Here is a 24,024-nt window from a genome sequence, read left to right as displayed (position 1 = left end):
ATCTTATTGAAACATATAAGATTGTGAAGGGGCTTGATCGGGTGGATGCGGTGAGGATGTTCCCAATGATGGGTGAAACTAGAACTAGGGGGCATAATCTTAAAATAAGGGGCTGCTCATTCAAAACTGAGATGAGGAGAAACTTCTTCACTCAGAGGGTGGTAGGTTTGTGGAATTTGCTGCCCCAGAAAGCTGTGGAAGCTACATCATTAAATAAATTTAAAACAGAAATAGATAGTTTCCTAGAAGTAAAGGGAATTAAGGGTTACGGGGAGCGGGCAGGAAATTGGACATGAGTCTAGGTTCGGAATGGTCATGGCCCTGTGGGTAGTGGAGTGGGCCCAGGGGCCATGTAGCCTTGTTCTGCTCCGACTGTGTTCTAATTCTGTGTTAGATTTCAGGAGATGGTTTTATTCCTGTTCCTGGCTGGGGTGGAGATCGCCTTTACAGAAGGTAAGTACTGTAGAAAATATAGGGACAGAGTGATCTCCTGGAAGAATTTCGATCGCCTAGATGGGTCGGAGAGGAATTTCCCAGATCTTTTTCTCCCAAATTGGCCATTGGGTCTTTATCTGGTTTTTCGCCTCTCCCGGGAGATCACATGGGTTTGGGTGGATGCAGAGTGATAGAAGATTTGAGGTAAGGATCAGGTCAGCCATGATCTTATTGAATGGTGGAGCAGGCTCGAGGGGCCGATTGGCCTACTCCTGCTCCTATTTCTTATGTTCTTATGTTCTTATGGGTCTCATCAACATGTACTTCTGACTCATTGTCCTCCTTTCCTGCCTCTCTCGGCCTCTTTCATTGTTTTACTTCCCTGCCAGAACAGAACTTACATCCTCTTAGGTCTCTTATGGTTTCCACATCCGACTATGTTATCAACTTAGAAAAAGCTTACTACTGCAAAAGGCCCATTAGATTATTGTCTTTATTACACCATTCAGTGAAACTGCCAGCGATGTCAGTTTAACTCTTTCCCCACTGCAAGCCCCCCTTTTGGTACTTGGCCCTTGCCCAAGTTAAACCACATGTAGAAGCATCGCTGTGCCTCCTGCTCCATGCGGTGATCAGGCGCTGGTTCGGGAGGCCCTGCATACCCATCATGTTTAGAGCAATCTTGTGTTTTCCGACTCGCTTTAGCTCTTTGTTTGGTCCGTTTCTTTTTACAAGTGGTGCATGCTGCTATTCCCCATCTTATAGCCATGACTAACTGTACTATCACTAATATATGAGAAATGATGCGGATCCATGGGTGTATGTTGACATTCACTCCCCAATCCCACAGCTTCTCATACCACGGGACGTCCTGTAGCTCTACCTCGATGTCCCTTTTGTCGAAATCTCGACTCTCGGTGGGACTCTGAAACGATCAGCTCCAGTAGATGTTCTTTTTTAATACATTTTTACTTGTCGCAAGGAGAGCGTCCCGCTCAGTCAAAGGCTAGCAGAGACTCTCCAGAATTACAGATTAACAACATATTTATACAGTAAAGTAAACAGGTTATGGTTTCTTCATGTGTCTTTCAAGTCAGACAAAGGGACAAAGAATTCTTCAATCCTTAACTAAGTTTCTACATATTTCTAAAGTCTGGCGTAGCGAAAGACTATTGATAATACAATGGGTAGTTATTTATTCTAGACTATTTAATTAAGACCATCAGTATTGAATGGAATGTAGATACTTCATACAGTATGTTTCTTCTGTTATCTGGTGGCCAAGCCTCTGGCCAGGTGGCTTGCGTAAGGTTCCCTTTACTCATGTAAATGTGGGCATATCGTAAGCGTGCCTTTCCCGTGGCATCCGTTTAGGGAGACTCCTCTCATAGTACCATTCTTCCTGATGGCATAGGTATCAATTGGATAGTATTGGAGATATGTCTCACCCCTCACTATGCCTATGTTTGTTACCTGGTACTGTGGGTATGGAGTCGTGTCTAGTCCCACCACTGGTATCAGGAGTACCATGCCTATCATTGCTGTCACTTCTGCTTTACATTTTTGTATCACTGGATATACTCTGGTTATCCTTGAGGGTACAAGCGCTCCGAGGGCCTGGATTATGGCTCAGGCCATAGAGCTGTGTGCTGTTAATCCAGTCTGGTACCTCGCCTCGCTGTATCTGTGCCAGATTATGTTTTAACTGTCCGGTGATCCATTGGCCATAGGCATGACACAAGCCTCCCCCGACCCCGTCTTTTGCCTGTTCCTCATCTCTATGGTTTAGTTTGTTGATAATGCTAGCATGGTCCTCTATAACCTTGATTCCCTCGAGTAATTTCCTTATCGTATGTCCTCCCAACTCTGATCCTTGTCGAACCAAACCAGTTTCCTTCTCTAAAATCTGTTGTATTACCCTTTGTAGTCGTTCCACATGGCTCTGGACTCCTTGTATATCTAGGGCATTAATGAATGATGTCCCCGTGTTTATTCCCGTGAGTATATGTACATGGCAGCACGGTGGCATAGTGGCTAGCACTGTTGCCTCACAGCACCAGGGACCCGGGTTCAAATCCGGCCTCGGGTGACTGTCTGTGTGGAGTTTGCACATTCTCCCCGTGTTTGCGTGGGTTTCCTCCGGGTGCTCCGGTTTCCTCCCACAGTCCAAAGATGTGCGGGTTAGGTTGATTGGCCATGATAAAAATTGGCCCTTAGTGTTAGGGGGGATTAAATACGTGGGGTTACGGGGTTACGGGGATAGGGCTTGGGTGGGATGGCTGTCGGTGTAGGGACCGGGTGCTAGGGTTTGGATGATCAGCCATGATCTCGTTGAATGGCGGAGCAGGCTCGAAGGGCCGAATGGCCTATTCCTGCTCCTATCTTCTATGTTTCTATGTATATCGGTTCCTAAGCTCCTCTTAATCCTTTGGTGGAATGCAGCATGGCCCCTGAAATTAGTAGCCCCTGTCGGATCATCAGCTTGGTTAATGACATTCTTCATCATATATGCTTACAATTCTCTAGTTTTAGTAAACCTTTCACAATATCCTGGCCATTGTAACATGGTTAAGTTCATTAGTACCGGTACAATTTTGTGTCTCCCGTTTGTTGTGTCCGTGTGTTAATGGAGACACGGAATGCAGGCGTTGGTTTACAGGTGTTTACTGGACAACGTCTGGAGGTGAACTAACAGATACAAGACACTATACAGGCCTATATAGCCGAGTGGCCACTACCGGCATTACAGTACACAGGGGTTCTTAAAGGCACATACACCACAATTCCTCCCCTTTTAGACAACCAGTACATAACATTTTAAGTAATTGTTATTTAACATGATTACAAGAACAATAATCTACATATTGCTGCAGTTAATCAATTATAAGTCAGTCTCTCTGGAGGCTTCCTGACTCGGTCCGGATAACGCCTCGGTGGTGTAGTAGTTTTCGGTGGTGTAGTAGGTTCTTTTGGCAAGGTCGATTCGGCTGGAATGCCAGTGTTGGGTACATCTGGTTCTAGCATCACTGGATCGGAGGTAGATACTATGGGTATCTCTGCTTCATCATCAGGTGTATAGAGTTGTGGTGTAGGTTGTCCCTTTTCGGATGACTCTATGATCTGGTCAGCATGGCGCCTTATTATGCTTTCTCCAATGTCCACGGTATACATCAGCGGTCCTAGTCGTGTGCAAATAGTTCCAGGCTGCCATTTCTCGGTACGGTAGTCCTGGGCCAAAACTTGTTGACCTATCTGGAAGGTTCTAGTTGGCCTTTCATTCATGCCTTGAAATTGCCGGTTCTCTACGTCCCTTCTGATGTTTGGCTTGATCAAATCCAGCCGGCATCTTAGTCTTCTATTGAAAAACATCATGGTGGGAGTCTGGTTTGTAACCATATGTGTTGAATTCCTGTATGCAAACAAGAAGTTATCTACCTTATGCTGTAGATTTATGTCTTCATTACCCATGGCCTTTATGGCCTTCTTGAAGGTCTGGACAAACCATTCAGCCAATCCATTGGTGGCGGGATGGTATGGGGCGGACGTATAGTGCTTAACCCCATTGTTTTTTAAGAACTTCCTGAATTCTTCGGACACAAATTGTGGTCCATTATCAGAACAGATCTGTTCAGGCAGCCCATTCCTGGCAAATATGGTCCTTAATACTGTGATGGTTTTTTCCGTGGTGGTGGAGGACATCTTTATTACCTCCGGCCACTTGGAGTGTGCATCAACCGCGATTAAGAACATTGAGTCCATAAATGGACCAGCAAAGTCGATGTGTACCCTTTGCCATGGAGATGAGGGCCACTCCCATGGATGTAGAGGGGCTTGTGGTGGGGCGTTTTGGACCTTCTGGCATCCTAGACAGCCCTTGGTTATTTCTTCGATGTCTCCATCGATACCTGGCCACCACACAAACGCTCTGGCTAGGTTCTTCATTTTCACTCCACCCAGATGCCCCTCGTGAAGCTCCTTTAGCACTTTATCCTGGAGTTTGGGTGGAATCACCACTCTGGATCCACACATCACTGTTCCTCGGCACACTGACAGCTGTTCCCTTCTTTGCGAGAATGCTGGCAACAGTGGTTCGCCATGTGCTGGCCATCCCTTCACCGTTAAATCGTAGACTCGTGAGAGAGTCGGGTCATTTCTCGTTTCCTTTTCAATGGCAGAATTTGTTACTGGTAGACATTCTACTATGGTAGAGTGGAACATTTCCACTGGGTCCACTGTAGGTGCCTCTTCTACCATTGGCAACGGTAGACGCGATAAACCGTCAGCATTTCCATGCTGTTTTGATCCTTTGTATTCTATGTCATATCGGTGTGCCCCTAGGAAAAGGGACCACCTCTGTAGCCTTTGTGCTGTCATAATGGGAACACCCTTTTTAGGGTTGAATATGGAGACGAGGGGTTGATGGTCAGTCAACAAGGTAAATTTTTGTCCGTGTAGGTAATGGTTGAATTTCTTCACTCCCCATACCAGGCTGAGTGCTTCCCTGTCGATCTGGGCATAGTTACGCTCAGCTGAGTTCAATGAGCGTGACGCAAAAGCTATCGGCCGTTCTGAGCCATCAGGGAATCTATGTGATAATACCGCTCCTACGCCGTAAGGGGATGCATCGCACGCCAGTCTGATTGGCAGTGATGGGTTGTAATGAGCCAAAACTTCCTTGGACGTGATCAAGCCTTTACATTTATGGAAGGCACGTTTACAGTCCTCACTCCATTCCCAAATTACTCCCGTTTGTAGCAGTGCGTTAAGAGGGTGCAGAACAGTTGACAAGTTCGGTAAAAATTTATGACAGTAATTTATCAATCCCAGGAACGACCTTAATTGTGAGACATTTTCAGGCGCTGGTGCTTTTATGACAGCTTCAATTTTCTCAAGGGACTTATGCAACCCTTCATTATTAATTATGTGGCCACAATATGATATTTGTTTCTGGAAAAATTCACACTTGGGGCGGTTTGCTCGTAGGCCCCGTTCTCTCAGTCCAGTGAGCACCTTCCCCAAATTGGCAAGGTGTTCGTTGTCATTTTCTCCTGTTACAAGGATGTCGTCCAGGTAGCATTGAGTCCCAGGAATCCCTTGCAGGACTTGTTCCATAGCTCTTTGCCAGATAGCTGGAGCTGATGCTATTCCGAAAACCAGTCAATTGTACTGGTACAGGCCTTTGTGTGTGTTTATTGTGAGATACTTTTTAGAGGCCTCCTCAACCTCCATCTGTAGATATGCCTGTGCCAAGTCAATTTTTGTGAAACATTTCCCTCCGGATAGTGAGGCGAAAATATCTTCTATCCTCAGAAGAGGACACTGTACCGTGTGAAGGACCGGGTTTACAGTCACCTTGAAGTCCCCACAGATGCGAATTTTTCTCTGTTCTTCAGATTTATCATTATTCAAAGTTTTCTTCATGACCGGGACGATGGGTGTTGCCCACTCGCTCCAATCTATCTTGGATAACACGCCTGTCCTTTCCAAATTCTCCAGCTCTGCCTCGACTGCTGGACGAATTGCGTATGGCACCGGCCTTGCCTTAAAAAACTTGGGAATTGCCGCATCTTCCACCTTTATTGAGGCGGTGACGCCTTTCAAGGTTCCTAGTTCCTGTTGGAACACTTCCTTGGCGTTGGCCAAGATGTCTTTTAATCGTTCAGGTATGATGTCATCATCATTTTTTTTCTTACTGGTCACCGTCAGTGCCTGAATGGAGTGCCAGTCCAAACGTATCTTCCTGATCCATTCACGTCCCAACAGCGGTGGACCACCATCTTGCAGAACGTATAAATACAACTTCTGTATTTCCTTGCCGTTGTATACAACAGGCACCTTTATTTTCCCTTTGGGGTATACTTTCTGCCCCGTATATGTTTTCAAGATAATGGATGTGTCTTTCAAAGGTATATGCAGAAATAGCCGCTCGTAATCCTGTCTATTTATGATGGTCAGAGCTGATCCTGTATCTAGCACCATTTTAACTGGGGACCCTGCTATCGTGAGGGTAACCCAAATGGTCTGGTAATCTTTGGCAATTACATTATGTAATTTGAGAGAGCTTAGTCTCTTGTTTCCGGAGTCACTATCGCTTTTCTGGTCTTCAGAGCTACTGTCCGTCATCATTTGTACCTTTCTGTACTTTTCCTTATTGATTTTTTTTCTGTCAGTGGATTTTTTGTTTCCAGATCGGCATACACGTGTAATGTGTCCCATCTTTCCGCATTGCCTACATGCTTTGTCCTTGAACCAGCAGTCCCTCTGGTCATGGGTGGATCTGCCACAGCGATAACATCTCTCGAAACCCCGTGTCATTTCATGGGTGCCGAAGTCCTGTGGCTTTTGCTGTATCTCTGCAGCTCCTCTTGCTGCTGCTTCGTATGATACAGCTACACTGAAAGCCTTGTCCAGTGTCAAATCTTTCTCAGAAAGTAGCCTTTTTTGTGTTCCTTCACTTAGGAGACCGCAGACGAATTTGTCTCGTAGAGAATCTGCCAGTCCTACCCCGAATTGGCAGTGTAGGGTATCAACAATCTCCTTAAAATTCTTGTCCATCGGTTTGGCTGGAGTGATTGTTTCATAACAGCCTGTATGTCTTTGCGCCCATTAGATTTAGAAGTACCGATGCCTTTTTATCATCCTTTATTTCATTCGCTGTGCAATATACATCCACTCTTTCCACATATGTGGCCCAATCCTCTACATCACTATCGAAAGTAGTAATGTTGCCAGTCTTAGGCATCCTGAAAAAAAAATGGCGCCTCCCGCGCTTTCCCGCCGCTGTTGCTGCTGACAACGCTGTTCTCTGCGGGTTTTAATTATACAAATATTTTTAATAGTCGGAGACTTGTTCCTGCCGGACTCTCTGGGACTTTCCCCTCCCTCTGCGTGGTCCGAACGCCGACCTGCTTTGCAGAGCTGGCCGTCTCCCGAGTGCTCCACCCTTTGTCTCTGTTTGCCTGCGCCTTCACTGCTTGGCCCCGCTGTAGAGCCAGCCGATCGAGCCCCAGCCCGCCGCCCAGGAAGGATTATTGCAGTACCTGCCACCAGCCCAGCTAGCTGGTGAAACACAGTTTTTTCTTCTTTTTTTACTTTTCTTCTTCCTTCGTCTGAGGAATCGATCTCCTTGAGGTGCTGCCGAATTGCAGGTAAGTCCGTTTCCAATTCGTTGCCACTGTTGTGTCCGTGTGTTAATGGAGACACGGAATGCAGGAGTTGGTTTACAGGTGTTTACTGGACAAAGTCTGGAGGTGAACTAACAGATACAAGACACTATACAGGCTTATATAGCCCGAGTGGCCACTACCAGCATTACAGTACACAGGGGCTCTTAAAGGCACATACGCCACACCGTTACCATACAATTGTTCTCCCTTGGTAAATAATACTAGTCCATTCATGGGTCCAGGTTTCATATCTGGACATTGTAGCATCCTCGGTTCGCTTGTCTCTTCTTTCTGTGTATTGGGAGCCGTGGATGAGACTCCGAATGTGATTGTTCCATTAAAACATGGTGCTTCTTCATCATGTACTTGTCGTGTAATGTGGGATGTCCCTTTGCTTATTTCGTGTCCCAGCAGTAATCCCACCTTCATGCTGAAGTTTCCCTGTAAATTAAGCAGAAGCCTGGTCGTCACCAGAGGTTAGTTTATCTCCGGTGTTTATTCCATTGTTCCTGTGGGACTTAAGATCAGATGGGTTATTGCTTTATTGTTTTAATTGGGTCCAATGTTTCCATCTACCCTTTCCCCTCCTATCTATACATGCGCATGTATCGCTGGTCATGATAACCTCAAATGGTCCGGTCCAGCTAGGTGAGAATCCCGATCTCTCTGGCAATATTTTAACAAATACCTGCTCGCCCACCTTGGGTAGGGGCTCCGAGGCCCCCTGCTTTTGTGTATTTTTATCTGATGTCTTGTTGTTCTTTAACTTCTTGTTTGAGCTCCTTCAATTGATTATCCAATGTTTGTACGTATTTCCTAATTTTATCTTTTAAGGGTCCTAGTCCCTCGCTACCAGATGCTACTCCTTCCAGCAGACACATTGCTTGTCCAGTCATGAGTTCAGATGGTGTCAGTCCGGTCACCCCGTGATCCTTTTTCCATATTCCATCTCTACCTTTGGCTGCGCCTCTCTTTGTCCACTGCTCCTGCTCCTCCATTTCAGTCTCCTCTTGGATTCTTTTAATGTTCACTTCCTCTGCTGTTATTCTACCTGCTGCTCTTGCTGCCTGATCAGCTAGCATATTTCCTTTTTGTTGCTCGCTCACTATCTTGCGGTGTGCCTTTATTTTAATCACTGCTACCTCTTCTCCTTTTACCACTTCTACTAGGTCTCTCACTACCTCCTCATGCTGTATTGGTCCTCCTCCGGCGGTTACATATCCTCTCCTATTCCACGCTATCATATAAACATGCACTACCCCAAACACATACCCACTATCGGTGTATATATTTACTCATTTTCCCTTTGCCAATTTCAATGTTTCTGTGAGAGCCACTGGTTCTGCTACTTGAGCTGAGGTTCCCCCTTCAAGCCCTCCCTTTGCGACTGTTTCTCCGTTCTCGGATACTACTGCCCAACTGTGTGTGGCTCCCCATTTATATCTCGGCGCGATCCGTCTACATAAAAGGTGTTTTGGGGATTTTCAAGGGGCGATTCTGATACGGTTCCTCTGACCTCTTCTTCGATTACTAACTGACACTCGTGTGCCTCACCCTCTGTTAGCATTCCCTCTGCGGGGTTGACTCTGTGTTCCCTTATGATCTGGACTAATCTGTCTTTGGGTATCAATACTGCTTCCCAAGCTGCCCTCCTTCTGTCTGATACAGCCTTCATTTTGCCTGTGTTTAGCAGGTCCACACTGTGTTGTGTGTGTAATATCAGCTGTCCTGACATAGTGACGGGCTCGCATATCCGCACCACCCATGCGGCGCAGTCGAGGGCCGCCACACATCTCGCCATTCCTTTAGCCACGGGGGTTTGTTGGGTGGAGTAATAGGCAATTGGCCTCATATCTCCCCCGTACTCTTGGGTGACTACAGTGTTATAGAAGTTCCCGTCTATACTATAATATATATGGAATGGTTTGACTATATTTGGCAATCCTAGTGCGGGTGCGGATGTCAGGGCTGCTTTTAATTTTACATAAGCCTTGTCATGCTCCGATTCCCATTCTATCTTATCAGTGGCGGGTCTCCCCCTTTAACTAACCGTTAAATCAGCTCTGCTTTCCCTGCAAAGTCTGATATAAAATTCCTGCAGTAGTTAAACAGTCCCAACACTTTCCTTACTCCCCGGACGGTCACTGGCCTTGGCATGTCTTTTATGGCTGCCTTTTGTTCCTGCGGGAGTGCCTTGTACCCCTGGCTAATCTCGTGCCCTAGATACTTTACTTTGGACAGTCCAACCTTTGCCTTTTTTTGGGGGTTCAGTTTAAAGCCAGCTTTCTTAAGTGTCTGGAGGGTGGCTAGTAATGCTCCCATGTATCCTTTGGCATCCTCTGATGCAATCATTATGTCATCGACATATTGGAGTAGGGTGCTTTGGTACTTTGATAGGTCTAACCCGTCTAAGGCTTGACTCAGTACACGGTGGAATATATTTGGACTGTTGTGGAACCCCTGCGGGACCCTGGTCCATGTATACTGTCTATCCCCACACAGGTTCGAATCCTGTTTGTGACGCCAATTGTTGTGGCGTATTTTAAACCAACACTCGACACAAGGTTTTAGATCGATAGTCAAGTTGTCTTTATTGCCCCGGTGGGGAGACAGTCTGCTCTGTCTTAGCCAGACCTTTCCAAATTGCCACAGCAAACACTACATTTTTATACATTACAATACACACGGCCATCTCATGCACAATTCATTCCTGCCACCCGATTGGACTGTGGCCCGCACGCATCTTCACTGATTGGTTGCCTATGCCGCGTTACATTAAAGTACCGCCTTATTATCGGAAAAGTATATGCCAAGCTGTTGTTGCACCTCTGACCTCTGTTGGTTCCATGTCTGGCTATGTTATCTCCACTGCCAATTCAGCAACTTAGAAAAAGCTTATTACTGCAAAGTATGGTCTTTATTACACCATTCAGTGAAACTGCCAGCGATGTCCGTTTAACTCTTTCCCCACTGCAACACTCCTCCTCCTTGATTGCAATGTCTACATCGTCCCTCCCTTTTGTGAAAACAGACGCAAAGTATTCATTAAGAACCATATTCATGTCTTCCGCTTCCAGACACAGGTTACCTTTATAGTCCCTAATAGACTCCACTTGTTTTCCTTGCCAATATTTTTTCATGCCCTCTCTTTGCTTTTCTTCTTTCAAATAGTGCCATAGGATCTTTGATGTCCACCTGAGAGAGCAGACGGGGCCTCAGTTTAACGTCTACTCCAAAAATCGGCACCTCCAACAGTGCAGCACTCCCTCAGCACTGCACTGGAGTGTCAGCCTAGATTTTTGTGCTCAAGTCTCTGGAGTGGGACTTGAACCCACAACTTTCTGACTCAGAGGCAAGAGTGCTACCAACTGAGCCACTGGCTGACACTAAAGAACAAGCAGTTCTGACGGGTCAGAGCGATCATAATATGATAGAATTCTTCATTAAAATGGAGAATGAAGTAGTTGACTCAGAGACTAGGGTCCTGAATTTAAATAAAGGAAACTACGATGGTATGAGGCGCGAGTTGGGTAGGATTGATTGGGGAATGTCACTCAAAGGGTTGACGGTGGATAGGCAATGGCAAACATTCAAAGATTGCATGGATGAACTATAGAATTTGTTCATCCCTGTTTGGCATAAAAATTAAACAAAGAAGGTGAGTCAACTGTGGCTAACAAGGGAAATTAGGGATAGCCCTGACAACATTCCGGCAATAGTACTGAAGACTTGTGCTCCAGAACTAGCTGCACCCCTGGCCAAGCTGTTCCAGTACAGCTACAACACTGGCATCTACCCGGCAATGTGGAAAATTGCCCAAGTATGTCCTGTCTACAAAAAGCAGGACAAATCCGACCCGGCCAATTACCGTCCCATCAGTCTACTCTCAATCATCAGCAAAGTGATGGAAGGTGTCGTTGACAGTGCTATCAAGCAGCACTTACTCAGCAATAACCTGCTAACTGACGCCCAGTTTGGGTTCCGCCAGGGCCACTCAGCTCCTGACCTCATTACAGCCTTGGTCCAAACATGGACAAAAGAGCTGAACTCAAGAGGTGAGGTGAGAGTGACTGCCCTTGACATCAAGGCAGCATTTGATCGAGTGTGGCATCAAGGAGCCCTAGCAAAAGTGAAGTCAATGGGAATCAAGGGGAAAACTCTCCATTGGTTGGAATCATACCTAGCACAAAGGAAATTGGCTGTGGTTGTTGGAGGTCATTCATCTCAATCACATGACATCACTGCAGGAGTTCCTCAGGGCAGTGTCCTAGGCCCAACCGTCTTCAGCTGTTTCATCAATGACCTTCCCTCCATCATAAGGTTAGAAGTGGGGATGTTCGCTGATGATTGCACACTGTTCAGCACCATTCGAGACTCGTCAGATACTGACGCAGTCTGTGTCCATATGCAGCAAGACCTGGACAACATTCAGACTTGGGCTGACAAGTGGCAAGTAACATTCGCACCACACAAGTGCCAGGCAATGACCATCTCCAACAAGCGAGACTCTAACCATCTCCCCTTGACATTCAATGGCATTACCATCGCTGAATCCCCCACTATCAACATCCTGGGGGTTACCATTGATCAGAAACTGAACTGCACCAGCCACATAAATACTGTGGCTACAAGAGCAGGCCAGAGGCTGGGAATTCTGCAGCGAGTGTCTCACCTCCTGACTCCCCAAAGCCTTTCCACCATCTACAAGGCACGAGTCAGGAGTGTGATGGAATACTCTCCACTTGCCTGGACGAGTGCAGCTCCAACAACACTCAAGAAGCTCGACACCATTCAGGATAAAGCAGCCCGCTTGATTGGCACTCCATCCACCACCTTCAACATTCACTCCCTCCACCACTGGTGCACTGTGGCTGCAGTGTGTACCATCTACAAGATGCACTGCAGCAACTCGCCAAAGCTCCTTCAACAGCATCTTCCAAACCCGTGACCTCTACCACTTAGAAGGACGAGGGCAGCAGATGCATGGGAACATCACCACCTACAATTCCCCGCCAAGCCACACACCATCCTGACTTGGACCTGTATCGCCGTTCCTTCACTGTCGCTGGGCCAAAATCCTGGAACTCCCTAACCGCATTGTGGGTGTACCTACACCGTATGGACTGCAGCGGTTCAAGAAGGCGGCTCACCACCATCTTCTCAAGGGCAATTCGGGATGGGCACTAAATGCAGGCCTAGCCAGGGACACCCACATCCCATCAATGAATTTTAAAAAAGCATAAGATCCAAGGAGAGGACATATAAATTGGCCAGAAAAAGCAGTAAACCTGAGGATTGGGAGCAGTTTAAGATTCAGCAAAGGAGGACAAAGGGATTAATTAAGAGGGGTAAAATAGAGTATGAGAATAAGCTTGCAGGGAGCATAAAAACTGACTGTGAAAGCTTTTATAGATATGTGAAGAGAAAAAGATTGGTGAAGTCAAGCGTAGGTCCCTTGCAGTCAGAATCAGGGGAATTTATAATGGGGAACAAAGAACTGGCAGACCAATTAAATACATACTTTGGTTCTGTCTTCACAAAGGAGGACACAAATAACTTCCCAGAGAGGTCGGGGAACATAGGGCCTAATGAGAGGGAGGAACTGAATGAAATCAGTATTTGTAGGGTAATGGTGTTAGGGAAATTGATGGGATTGAAGGCCGATAAATCCCCAGGGCCTGATAATCTACATACAGGGTACTTAAGGAAGTGGCCCTAGAAATAGTAGATGCATTGCTGGTCATCTTCCAAAATTCAATAGACTCTGGAACAGTACCCATGGATTGGAGGGTAGCTAATGTTACCTCAGCATTCAAAAAAGGTGATAGATAGGAAACGGGGAATTATAGACCGGTACACCTGACATCGGTCGTGGGGAAAATGCTAGAGTCCATTATAAAAGATGTAATAGCAAAGCACTTGGAAAGCAGTGACAGGATCGGACAAAGTCAACATGGATTTACAAAAGGTAAAATGTGCTTGACTAATCTACTGGAATTTTTTGAGGATGTAACTGGTAAAATAGATAAGGGAAAACCAGTGGATGTGGTGTATTTGGATTTTTGGAAGGCTTTCGATAAGGTCCCGCATAAGAGATTAGCGTGTAAAGTTAACGCACATGGGATTGGGTGCAAGGTATTGTCTTGGATAGAGAACTGGTTGGCAGACAGAAAGCAAAGAGTTGGAATAAACGGGTCTTTTTCCGAGTGGCAGGCAGTGACTCGTGGGGTACCGCAGGGATCGGTCCTAGGACCCCAGCTATTCACAATATATATTAATGATCTAGATGAGGGAACTAAATGAAATATCTGCAGGTTTGCAGACGACACAAAGCTGGGTGGGCGTGTGTGCTGTGAGGAGGATGCCGAGAAACTCCAGTATGATTTGGACAGGTTGGGTGATTGGACAGAAGCATGGCAGATGCAATATAATGTGGATAAATGCGAGGTTATCCACTTTGGTGTCAAAAACAGGAAGGCAGATTATTATCTGAATGGCAATAGATTGGGAGAAGGGGAAGTACAACGAGACCTGGGTGTCCTTGTGCACCAGTTGCTGAAGGTAAGCATGCAGGTGCAGCAGGTGGTTAAGAAGGCAAATGGTATGTTGGCCTTCGTAGCGAGAGGGTTCGAGTATAGGAGCAAGCATATCTTGCTGCAGTTGTACAGGGCCTTGGTGAGACCACATCTTGAGCATTGTGTGCAGTTTTGGTCGCCTTATCTGAGGAAGGATGTTGTTGTCATGGAGGGAGTGCAGCGAAGATTCACCAGGCTGATACCTGGGATGGCAGGAATGACGTATGAGGAGAGATTGGGTCGATTGGGCTTATACTTGCTGGAGTTTAGAAGAATGAGAGGGGATCTCATTGAAACTTATAAAATTCTAACAGGACTAGACAGACTAGATGCAGGAAGGATGTTCCCGATGGTGGGGGAGTCCAGAACCAGGGGTCACAGTCTAAGGATAAGGGGTAAGCCATTTAGGACAGTGATGAGGAGGAATTTCTTCACCCAGAGTGTGGTGAACCTGTGGAATTCTCTACCACAGAAGGCAGTAGAGGCCAATTCATTAAATATATTCAAGAAGAAGTTAGATATATTTCTTAAGGCTAAAGGGATCAAGGGATATGGAGAGAAAGCAGGGACAGGGTACTGAATTTGGATGATCAGCCATGATCACATTGAATGGCGGAGAAGGCTCGAGGGGCCGAATGGCCTACTGCTGCTGCTATCTTCTATGTTTCTACGTTTATGACGAAGGGTGATTGACCTGAAACATTAACTCTGTTTCTGTCTCCACAGATGCTGCCTGACCTGCTGAGTATTTCCAGCAGTTTCTGTTTTTATTAAAGAAATGAGGGAGTGTTTGCTGACAGGAAGAATGTTGGGTCGTCCTGCGCATGCGCACCTCCCTGGCGGCTGAGGTGAAACACCAAATCGCCCCCACCTGAGCAGCGCACGCGTACCAGATGTTGCGGCTCCGCATGCGCGCCCGATGTTCCACCCGCGGGGTTTTGTGCGCTGAGCATGCGCGTTGCAGACCGATCGGGACGGGCGATTGTAGAGCAGAAGGGAGAGCGCGGGGGCCATGAGCACATGCGCGGGACTCAGCGTCAACAGAGCGCTTTCTGGAGCGTCGGGGCTTGTGGGTATTACAGCCGCCATTACTGCTGATCCTTTCAACCAACCTATGCAGCAGCTGGGGCCTGAAAATCAGCTTCACTGCCCCTAGGTTCGGAAAGGGGAAAATTAAACAACAGTTTGCCTCTGATCCTTTTCTGATCTTAATTTACAGGGTTATAGAAGTGGAGCAGTTACAGGCGGGAAGCTCATAACCAAACATCACGTCAAGCTCTGACAGAGTCACTCGATTCATCAGGACCTGAATATCATCGGCCTTTGCAGATGGAAGGAGAAAGCAGCGATCGCAGCGATGATGAACCGCACATGTGTTCGGTGTGTCGATGCGGATTCAGCCGATCGCCTGACCTGGCGAGACACGTGCACCATCAGACCAGGGAGAAACCGGGTAAAGGTGGGGACGGCGGGAAGGGATTCAGTTCCCTGTCTGCATTGGAAGTTCAACGGCGCAGTCACACCAGGGACTGTCCGTTCACCTGCTCCGTGTGTGGAAAGGGATTTGTTTGTTCATCCCACCTGCAACCACACCAGCGAGTTCACACTGGGGAGAGACCATTTCCATGTTCTGACTGTGGGAAGAGCTTTAAAAGCTCCGGGGAGCTGAAGGGACACCAGCGAGTTCACACTGGGGAGAGACCGTTCACCTGCTCCGTGTGTGGGAAGGGATTCGCTCAGCCCTCTAACCTGCTGGTACATCAGCGAGTTCACACTGATGAGAGACCATTTCAATGTTCTGAGTGTGGGAAGAGAATTAAAAGCTCCGAGGAGCTGAAGGGACACCAGCGAGTTCACACTGATGAGAGACCATTTCAGTGTCCTAACTGTGGGAAGAGCTTTAAAAGCCCCGGGGAACTGAAGCGACACCAGCGAGTTCACACTGATGAGAGACCATTTCCATGTTCTGACTGTGGGAAGAGCTTTAAAAGCTCCGGGGAGCTGAAGGGACACCAGCGAGTTCACACTAATGAGAGACCATTTCAATGTTCTGACTGTGGGAAGAGCTTTAAAAGCTCCGGGGAGCTGAAGGGACACCAGCGAGTTCACACTGGGGAGAGACCGTTCACCTGCTCCGTGTGTGGGAAGGGATTTGCTCAGCCCTCCAACCTGCTGGCACATCAGCGAGTTCACACTGATGAGAGACCATTTCAATGTTCTGAGTGTGGGAAGAGCTTTAAAAGCTCCGAGGAACTGAAGGGACACCAGCGAGTTCACACTGATGAGAGACCATTTCAGTGTCCTAACTGTGAGAAGAGCTTTAAAAGCTCCGAAGAACTGAAGGGACACCAGCGAGTTCACACTGATGAGAGACCATTTCAGTGTCCTAACTGTGGGAAGAGCTTTAAAAGCCCCGGGGAACTGAAGCGACACCAGCGAGTTCACACTGATGAGAGACCATTTCAGTGTCCTAACTGTGAGAAGAGCTTTAAAAGCTCCGAGGAACTGAAGGGACACCAGCAAGTTCACACTGATGAGAGACCATTTCAGTGTCCTAACTGTGAGAAGAACTTTAAAAGCCCCCAGGAACTGAAGGGACACCAGCGAGTTCACACCGATGAGAGACCATTTCAGTGTCCTAACTGTGAGAAGAGCTTTAAAAGCCCCCAGGATCTGAAGGGACACCAGCGAGCTCATACTGATGAGAGACCATTTCAGTGTCCTAACTGTGGGAAGAGCTTTAAAATCTCTTGGGAGCTGAAGAGACACCAAAACTTACACACTGGGGAGATACCATTCACCTGCTCATTGTGTGGGAAGGGATTCGCTCAGCCCTCCAACCTGCTGGTACATCAGCGAGTTCACACTGGGGAGAGACCGTTCACCTGCTCCGTGTGTGGGAAGGGATTCGCTCAGCCCTCCAACCTGCTGGTACATCAGCGAGTTCACACTGATGAGAGACCATTTCAATGTTCTGAGTGTGGGAAGAGCTTTAAAAGCTCCGAGGATCTGAAGGGACACCAGCGAGTTCACACTGATGAGAGACCATTTCAGTGTCCTAACTGTGAGAAGAGCTTTAAAAGCTCCGAAGAACTGAAGGGACACCAGCGAGTTCACACTGATGAGAGACCATTTCAGTGTCCTAACTGTGAGAAGAGCTTTAAAAGCCCCCAGGAACTGAAGCGACACCAGCGAGTTCACACTGATGAGAGACCATTTCAGTGTCCTAACTGTGAGAAGAGCTTTAAAAGCCCCCAGGATCTGAAGGGACACCAGCAAGCTCACACTGATGAGAGACCATTTCAGTGTCCTAACTGTGAGAAGAGCTTTAAAAGCCCCGGGGATATGAAGCGACACCAGCGAGCTCACACTGATGAGAGACCATTTCAGTGTCCTAACTGTGAGAAGAGCTTTAAAAGCCCCGGGGATCTGAAGGGACACCAGCGAGCTCACACTGATGAGAGACCCTTTGAATGTTCTGACTGTGGGAAGAGCTTTAAAAGCTCGAAGAGCCTTAAGGGACACCAGCGTCTTCACACTGATCATAGAATCTAACAGCACAGAAGGAGGTGATTCGGCCCATCGTGTCTGTGCCGGCTCTTTGAAAGAGCTGTCCAATTTAGTCCCAAACCCCAGCTTTATCCCCAGAACTCTGCAAACTAGTCCTCTTCAAAGACTCGTCCAATTACCGTTTGAAAGTTCCTGTGGAACCTGATTCCAGCATCCTTTCAGATGGTGCGTTCCAGATCTGAACAACCCTCTGTGTGAAAACAATTCTCCTCATTTCCCCTCTCGTTCTTTTAGCAACTATTTTAAATCTGTGACCTTTGGTTACCGACCCACTTGCCAGAGTGAACAGTTTCTCCCTACTTGCTCGATCAAAACCCCTCTGTTGTGGCAAAATTAAATAATTAAGTCTGCACACTAGTCTGTAAATGGTAAAGAGCCAAGCAGTTTATTTAAAACACAAAACAATTCAACAGTACAATACAAACAGTCCGCGGAGGTAACTAAAGGCTGATCAGGGAGTACAGCTAGAGCTCCTTCAGCTCATTCCTGGTTGTCTCCTCGATTGACTTCAATTTCTATTATTTAAGTGTACAAAAGCCGTGGATATCTCGTGCACATTGTTCTAATTGGCTTAAAGCCCACATGCACAATTCGTTACATTGTTTTAATTGGCTTGAAGCCCGCATGCACAATTGCTGATTGTCACATGATCTTTACGACCTTATCTGTTGTTCCCCAAGTGGTTTTACTTCCCTAGTTCGTGGCTGGTGCTTCTGTCTCCGCTGTCATCCTGTGTGCAAGCTGCACTGTTAACCCCTGAAGTCCTGAAGGGCACCTATGTTACCCTTCACTAAAAATCCACTTCAAAACTCCCTTTGGTCCTTGGCTACCCCAGCCCATGAGACCACACTAAACTAAGTTATGCCAATTTGTCCCGCCCCCTGTTTGGTGATCAGCCGATGGGTTAGGGAGGAATATGTGCGTGATGTCAGCGGTTAAATTCCACTACTCATCAGATGCTTCCTTTCCTCAAGTACCTTTACTATCTGCTGGGCGTGGCGTCTTCTGCAGGATGAGCAAAACATGAAAGCATAACCAAGAACTAAGACTAATTGTGCTGCAACCAATATGTGTGATATGATACGTATCCACGGGTGGATATTAACATTTAGTCCCCAATTCCACGCCTTCATATACCACGGAATGTAGCGAAGGTCTGTCTCAATGTCCTTGCCCAGCTGGCGCAGCTCCTTCTTGAGAACATGGTATTTCTTATTCTTGGGCAGCTGGGGTACTGGTGCAGCCAATTCACTCTCATACTGGTACAAATCGTATTTCAAATCATCTGTTACAGTCAGGATAGTGGTTTGCCGCGCATATATGTATGTCATTCGCGCTTGTCCGATCGTGACCGGTAGCCTCAGGGTCAAACAGAAATTAGGATTAGTAATGTTACATTCCAGACCATCGGAGCCATATGTTCACTGATTTGTGACTACGCAGTATTCCCCCTTTCCGTGGTAGGCTGAGTGTGTGCGTTTGCACTCTGGGCTTATTTCAAGGGCACAACCAATTGTTTGGTTGAATCTGCACCGATCCTCACTTCCCCAGCCTACTGGATGTGGACATATAGTTAGGCTTCCAACCCTGTGGCACCCTGTTTATGAGACCCCTCTCATGGTTCCGTTCCGTTTGATCCCATAGGGTAGTATCGCATGTAGTCCTCGCCCCGGATGAGTCCCACGTTCTCTACCTCAACCTGGCGATATGGCCCCAATTCTCCCCTTGCCATCACCGGAATCATTAGGACCATTCTCACCAGGGCCGAATGTGAGTCTGTGCACGCACCTGTCACGGGAAAGACCCGAGTCATTCCCTTCAAGGTGCACGCATCTAGCGACACTGGGTGTTGTGCTAGGTGGAACAGGTGGGTACTGTTTATCCAATCTGGGACTTCACCTCGGTGTATTTGGTCGAGGTTCAACCATCCATCCCCCGTAAGCATGGTAGAGATCCCTTTGGACCTCCGTTCTTTCAGAATCAAATTCTCGATCGATTAGGTGATTAATGGTGGCAGCATGGCCCTCCAGGACTATAATCCCTTTGGCTAAGCTCCCTGCTGCCCCATCACCTTCCCGCACAGCTCCTTTGTGTCTGCCTGCCCCTGCAGCAGCTTTCTGACTGTGGCTCTAAGAATGTCCGCCCATACAGATTATCCATTTCCCCATGTCTGTCTTCTCCTCCTGACCCCGTTGGCCGTGTATCGGGGAGAGGATGTCATCCCGGTATTCAGATGTTTGGACTCGGTAATGTCCTTCCACGGCCATGCTGGGTTTGAACTTTACTCGCCCCCTGTTGAGATACGTCGCTTCTGTTTTTTTTTTCATGGGGTTGCTCTGTAAAGTATTAGGATCACAAGTCTTCTGCATAGTTCCTTCATTCTGTTAATTCGATATAGGCCCCCGAATGGGGTGTGTTAGATTCGTTTCAGTTGGGACCAGTGTTTCCATCGTCCCACACCATTCATATCCACACATGCACATGTATCACCACTGATCAATAGCTGTTTCATGGTCGGGGCCCCAGTCCACCAGCTCCTGGGATGGTTTCCCCCCTTTGATCAGATCTTGTATAGGCTGGGCCATTTCTGCATATTCTGGGATAAAGTTCTGGCAATAATTAAATAGCCCTAGTACCTGCTTGACCCCCTCCCCTCTCTGGCGCAGTCCCTTCCTGCTAGCTTTCCTCTTGGTCCTGGTGCCCCTCCCATCTGTCTTCGGGCATTTGTCTCTTCCCTTGTGTTATTATGTATCCTAGGTAGATTACTTCGTCCTTCCCTACCTGTACCTTTCTAGGGTTTACCTTTAGTCCCGCATTCTGTAGGGCTCCCAGTACCATAGTCAATTAAATATTGTAGAGGGACCTGTCACTATCGGATGTTCTTGCGGAGCAGAGTTATCTTATTCAATTCGGACTACACCAATTTACACCAACCAGAATTTCACCGTGGCCACAATGGAAGTCTGGTTTTAGTAGATTAATTAACCTCATAACTCCAATTTAATCCAGATCAATTTCTTTTAAACGAACTTGGAAAACAAAGCAAGAAGCCACATTAACAAAGAAACAATTTTCTTCCAAGCACATTGGCAACTGTAACTTCAAGGCTGAAGCTTATCTTTTGTAAAACAGTGAACAGATAAAACAAAACAAAATAGCACATTCTTGCAGAAAACAGTAAATTACGTCGTATTTCTTATTGTCCTTCAGATATCTTTCCAAAATACTGTAAAAACATTGAATATAACTGGAGAAAAATTAGATTTTCACATTTAAACAAATCAAATCAAACTGCTTTGGAAGATTTCACCATAGCAACCGCGACTCCAAGGTTAAATCTTAGACTGAAACTTAATCTTTTGTTCAACAAACTTTAAGAACATAAGAAATAGGAGCAGGAGTGGGCCAATCGGCCCCTCGAGCCTGCTCCGCCATTCAATAAGATCATGGCTGATCTGATCCTAACCTCAAATCTACTTCCACTCTCCATCCCACCCGAACCCATGTGATCTCCCGGGAGAGACGAAAAACCAGATAAAAAACCCAATGGCCAATTTGGGAGAATAAATCTGGGAAATTCCTCTCCGACCCATCTAGGCGATCGAAACTCGTCCAGGAGACCACTCTGTCCCTGTATTTCCTGCAGTACTTACCTTCTGTAAAAGGTGATCCCCAGCCCAGCTAGGAACAGGCCCAATTTACTCTTGAAGGACGCCTAGCTGGCAGCCTGTTCCCGAGGTCTCCACTAATCCCTGTGAATAGAACCATCTCCTGAAATCTAACACAGAATTAGAACACAAGAAGTAGGAGCAGGACCAGGCTACACGGCCCCTGGGCCCGCTCTGCTACCCACAGGGCCATGACCGTTCCGAACCTAGACTCATGTCCGATTTCCTGCCCACTCCCCGTAACCCCTAATTCCCTTTACTTCTAGGAAACTGTCTATTTCTGTTTTAAATTTATTTAATGATGTAGCTTCCACAGCTCTCTGGGGCAGCAAATTCCACAAACCTACCACCCTCTGAGTGAAGAAGTTTCTCCTCATCTCAGTTTTGAAAGAGCAGCCCCTTATTCTAAGAATATGCCCCCTAGTTCTAGTTTCACCCATCATTGGGAACATCCTCACCGCATCCACCCGATCAAGCCCCTTCGCAATCTTATATGTTTCAATAAGATCGCCTCTCATTCTTCTGAACTCCAATGAGTAGAGTCCCAATCTACTCAACCTCTCCTCTTATGTCCCCCCCCTCATCCCCGGGATTAACCGAGTGAACCTTCTTTGTACTGCCTCGAGAGCAAGTATGTCTTTTCTTAAGTATGGACACCAAAACTGTATGCAGTATTTCTGTTGGTCTTCTCAGTTTTTACACACCAGCTTAACTTAAATTAGTTCAAAGTTTTTTTTATCAATTCTGGGGGCACAATCTTATTCGCACATTCTTAAAACTTCCAAAATCCAAGACGACAAAAGGGTTAAATGCTTTTTTAACACAGAGAAGTGAGTGGAGCTAAAACAAACATGACAGAATCTTTCTTTTAAAGACAGACTTTCAGACAAAAGAAATACTGTAATTCTTAAACATTCATAGTCAGGAAAAGTTTCACACTTTAACACACATTCTCATACAAACTGAAATTCCAGCATATTTTTAAGGTTCCTTTCACTCAGCAAATCTTGTGTTTTATTTGTCTCGGCACAGATGATAACTTCCATGTTGGTAAAGCTTTAAGTTTCTCTTTTTTTCTTTTTAAATCGGTGACTCAGCAGCTTTTCCTGACTTTCCAAATCCCTTTTTTTCCCTCCTTTGCTGAGTTTTCAAACTGGTTCGCCTGCAAATTCGATCTTTTTCCTTCTTTATCTCTCCCTTCTGTTTCAATTCCTTACATTGTTTCTGGTAACAAGCTAAGATTACCATTCCCCCTTTTCCCTCTTTATCTTTGGTTTGTCCCCTCCACCAAGCCCTGTGGATCGATTAACGCTCCCAATTGTTCGAGAATGTCGATTCCTAATATTGTACCCTCCTTATTGGGACAAACATAAAATTGTGCAGGGGTTAGAATCCCCGCCACCTCCAATAATATTACTTCACTTAAATGCGTTCTTGTGGCAGATCCCCCAACCCCGGTGATCAAAACTGCCCATTGATTTGCTGCCTGTGCTCCTTGTGTCACCGTCAAAGGTGCAACGGCGAGGCCTTCTCCCTCCTCACTATCAGCATCATCTCCTTCCTCTGTTTTATTATACGGAGGAGGTGGTGGAGCAGTAGGTGTACATGATCGGGGACCAAAGAGTCCCCTTTCACTCTGACTCGCCTGAATTTCTCTCAGTTGTTTTTTATTTCTGCTCTGGCTGCTTTTAATTCCTCTATTTTTGGTTTGTTTAAGGGGGGGTACATTGTAAAAGCTGTCGTACTATTATTACACCGGCCTTTTGGGTACATTTAGTTTTCTCTTTTTGCCACCAAGACTTTTGAATGATGGGGTCCTGACTTGGATCCCATCTGTCTCTTAACATTTTGTCGATTAAGCCCTTCCGGTCCTCTGCATAGAATCTAGTAAGGGTTCCTTCCACACCCCAGTCTAATTCTTTCCCCAACGCCATTTTGTAGTCTGACCTTCCCCGGCTTTACATACAACTTCTACTTGAGTTTATGTCCATTCAGCCTCTCCAAGCGACTTAAATCCTATCCCAAAATGTATTTACACAATAATATACGTAGTAAAAGACTCGATGTCAACACTCGTGCATTTACCTTTCACTCTGACTGACTGGCTTTTATCGCAATGACAATGTCTCTTCCAATACTTTGTCTAATGTTTACGCGTAATATATCAAGATTATACTCACTACACGTCCAAACGCGTCCGTCATTTTACCGCTTTATAGACTCGTCATGATTTGGATACTCATTCTGCAGACAGGTGGGTGACCGCCTGGATCACGTAATTTTTCCGGGTGGTGTCTCAGATCTACTCACCCCATTGTGTCCTCGTGGCCGTTGTCCGTCTACATTCTGACATATCCTGCCGACTATGCCAAATGTTGTGGCGAAATTAAATAATTAAGTCCGCACACTAGTCTGTAAATGGTAAAGAGCCAAGCAGTTTATTTAAAACACAAAACTATTCAACAGTACAATACAAACAGTCCGCGGAGGTAACTAAAGGCTGATCAGGGAGTACACATAGAGCTCCTTTAGCTGGTTCCTGGCTGTCTCCCCGATTGACTTCAATTTCTATTATTTAAGTGTACAAAAGCCGTGGATACCTCGTGCACA

At 46.4% G+C, this 24,024-nt stretch overlaps 2 protein-coding genes and 1 long non-coding RNA gene across 5 annotated transcripts in view; 1 reads left to right on the top strand and 2 right to left on the bottom strand.

Annotated features, from left to right (window-relative positions):
• The window catches only part of LOC147084221 (uncharacterized), a 134,897-nt gene extending 116,985 nt beyond the window's left edge, over positions 1 to 17,912 (top strand). For all 3 annotated transcript variants that reach the window (XM_085979472.1, XM_085979471.1, XM_085979473.1), the window contains one exon: positions 15,396 to 17,912. In XM_085979472.1, coding sequence (XP_085835598.1) covers positions 15,506 to 17,731 — 2,226 coding nt within the window. In that variant the 5' untranslated portion in view covers positions 15,396 to 15,505 and the 3' untranslated portion in view covers positions 17,732 to 17,912. The remainder of the gene's footprint in view (positions 1 to 15,395) is intronic.
• Positions 1 to 24,024, bottom strand: part of LOC147084213 (uncharacterized) — a 746,547-nt gene that overhangs the window by 163,699 nt on the left and 558,824 nt on the right. The window lies entirely within an intron of this gene.
• Positions 18,107 to 24,024, bottom strand: part of LOC147084220 (uncharacterized) — a 29,638-nt gene continuing 23,720 nt past the window's right edge. Inside the window, exon 3 of the long non-coding RNA XR_015075844.1 lies at positions 18,107 to 23,826. This is a non-coding gene — a long non-coding RNA (uncharacterized LOC147084220). The remainder of the gene's footprint in view (positions 23,827 to 24,024) is intronic.

Source organism: Somniosus microcephalus, unplaced genomic scaffold (genome assembly GCF_052327205.1).
Source record: "Somniosus microcephalus isolate GS21.2 unplaced genomic scaffold, FLI_Smic_1.0 unresolved_chr9, whole genome shotgun sequence".
Taxonomy (NCBI): domain Eukaryota; kingdom Metazoa; phylum Chordata; class Chondrichthyes; order Squaliformes; family Somniosidae; genus Somniosus; species Somniosus microcephalus.
This window is presented reverse-complemented; position numbering and strand designations above follow the sequence as displayed.